The following is a 2,500-nucleotide window of genomic DNA, read 5'->3' on the forward strand; positions in this document are numbered from 1 at the left end:
GCGTGGTGTTTGTTCCTATGCAAACGGCAGATTATGCCTTTGGGAGGAAAATGACAGATCCCTATCTCTGTTTCTTCACAAGTTTTCTCCATAGCGCTGCCCAGTGTGGCACTTCCCTGTCACTCATTTGCATTGCCATTGATCGCTATCGTGCTATTGTCACGCCATTGAAACCTAAAATGACGCCACAGCAAGCGTTGATTGGCTGTGGTGTTGTGTGGTTCCTTTGTTGTGCTTTTTCAGTGCAGGTTTATCTAAATAGAGGTATTGAACCACACAGGGAAGTCTGTGGAACGATAAACGAAGAAGCCGACAAATGGATGAGGGTTGAATACGCGATAGTTTTGTATCTTATTCCATTGATAATCATCGCAGTCTTGTATTTAATCATGATAAAAACGTTGTGGTGTAGTAAGTCACCAAGTAACTCTTCAAATCGAAACAAAAAGAAGGCCGTGAAAATGTTAAGCTTTGTTGTCATACAATTCGCTTTAACGTGGGCACCATACTGGTTTTGGCAGATTTATGTAAATCATGAAAACAACCCACCTCGCATTCCAGTGCTGTATACAGACACGCTTCCTAGCCTATTTAGTCAAATTTTCTATTGTAACAGCTTCATCAATCCTATACTGTATGCCTATTTCAATGAAAACTTTCGCAAAGAGTTTGTACGCCTGTTTCCTTGTCTCGTCCGAAAAGCAAAGGTTTCCCCGCAAACAGACACGGCAAAAGACAAGACAGCTGACACTAACACTAACACTAACACTAACTCTACTCAAGTGTCAACAATCAACTCTACAGCTACATGAACATAGAATACAGTTGCCAAGGTCAAACGTAATGAAATGACAGATAACTTTAAATATGTACACTCGCACACACACACACGGGCGCGCGCACAGACCCATGCACGCACACGCACACATACATACATACATGAACGCACAGAGACATGCGCACGCACGCACATGCACGCGCATTTAGACACATCCAGCTGTGTAAATGATACAGAGAACCTCCAAGCCAAAGTGGTTGTCGTACCATAGGCTTGAAGCAACGATTCTGCTAGACTACCCCCAAAAAACATATTTGTAGTGAAAAATGCATGTGTAAAATGCAACTTGAACACTAAAATAGCGTCATACTGAACTTTGCATTTGGAGATAAGTTAAGTGAGCTTTAAAACATTATTCTTCGAACGCAACATTTTTGTAAGAAGCGTGAAAAGATGCAATTTATTCTGGTATAGTATAAAGTATTAAAACGCCGGCAAAACGGGTATATGTATCACTGCCACTGAATACACCACATTGAAATAGTATTCGAAGTAGTTTATTCTGTTTGCTATGCTGACACACTGTCAGGAGACTGGGCGCTCACGCAGGCGCTCACGATGCCAGCTGTATGTCGATGTCCTCTCTATGTAAAATAACGCGATAGGACATGGCCATGATTATTGAAAGTTTCACGTAATACAAAAAAAAGAAGGGAAGACAATTACCGTAGCTGATATAATCATAGTTACAATGTTGCAGGTTAAATAAACAGCCGGTATTGTGTATGTCTTTAAACAATAAGCATACCTATAAGATAACTTCAAAAACAGCAGAAACATTACAAGTATAAATTCACAACAAAGATATGGCGGTTGCTGCTTTTTCAACAGATACAAACGTTGTCGCTCAATGTACATACAGCCTTCTATTACGAGGTTTTTTTTCAAATCAGAAGATGTGTGCAATGTTTTCAAAAATTTCAAATAACGCTTCTCATCAGCATATGGCAGTGCAATACGTCAGAGGGGAAGTCTGCCCGTATATGTTGGCCGATTTCATATGTATTTACATCTCTCAGCCTCTGTAGTTTAATCTGTATGGTATGAACTATCATATGAGGACATTTTAAAGGTTTTAATTAAAAGTTATGTGAATTTATGTAAATTGCTAAGTATTTCACATATTCTGCGTGGCACGTATATTTAAATAACATTAAACAATGATGATTCTATTGTGTGTGTGTATGTATATATATATATATATATATATATATATATATATATATATATATATATATATATATATATATATATATACATATATATATATGTGTGTGTGTGTGTGTGTGTGTGTGTGTGTGTGTGTGTGTGTAATACACACATGTAACTTCACTACTAGTATAGTATATAAATTTTATATGTATATAAAATACATGTAACTTTACTAATTTATAGGTGGATTTCAACAACTTTTACTTTATGTTCAAAATACATCATTGTGTACATTATTACCACTCCCCTCGTCATAATTATGCCACGGTCAAGGTTCACCAGTATAGTAGTAGATTAAGAATGTGATATGAATGTAGTTTGAAATCTTTTCAGTTACAACGTAATGGGCATGATTGTATATGTTGTATTATATTATACCAGTATATTGATGGCGCAAATCGTGAGATCTGATTGGTCGAGACATCGAACTAGCGCGTCTAAAATGAGCGA

General features: G+C 37.2%; 1 protein-coding gene across 1 annotated transcript in view; it reads left to right on the forward strand.

Annotated features, from left to right (window-relative positions):
• The window catches only part of LOC144444267 (neuropeptide FF receptor 2-like), a 1,110-nt gene extending 298 nt beyond the window's left edge, over positions 1-812 (forward strand). The window contains exon 1 of the mRNA XM_078133680.1: positions 1-812. This exon is cut by the window's left edge and continues 298 nt beyond it. Coding sequence (XP_077989806.1) covers positions 1-812 — 812 coding nt within the window.
• The last annotated feature ends 1,688 nt before the right edge of the window (positions 813-2,500 follow it).

Source organism: Glandiceps talaboti, chromosome 13 (assembly GCF_964340395.1).
Source record: "Glandiceps talaboti chromosome 13, keGlaTala1.1, whole genome shotgun sequence".
NCBI lineage: Eukaryota > Metazoa > Hemichordata > Enteropneusta > Spengelidae > Glandiceps > Glandiceps talaboti.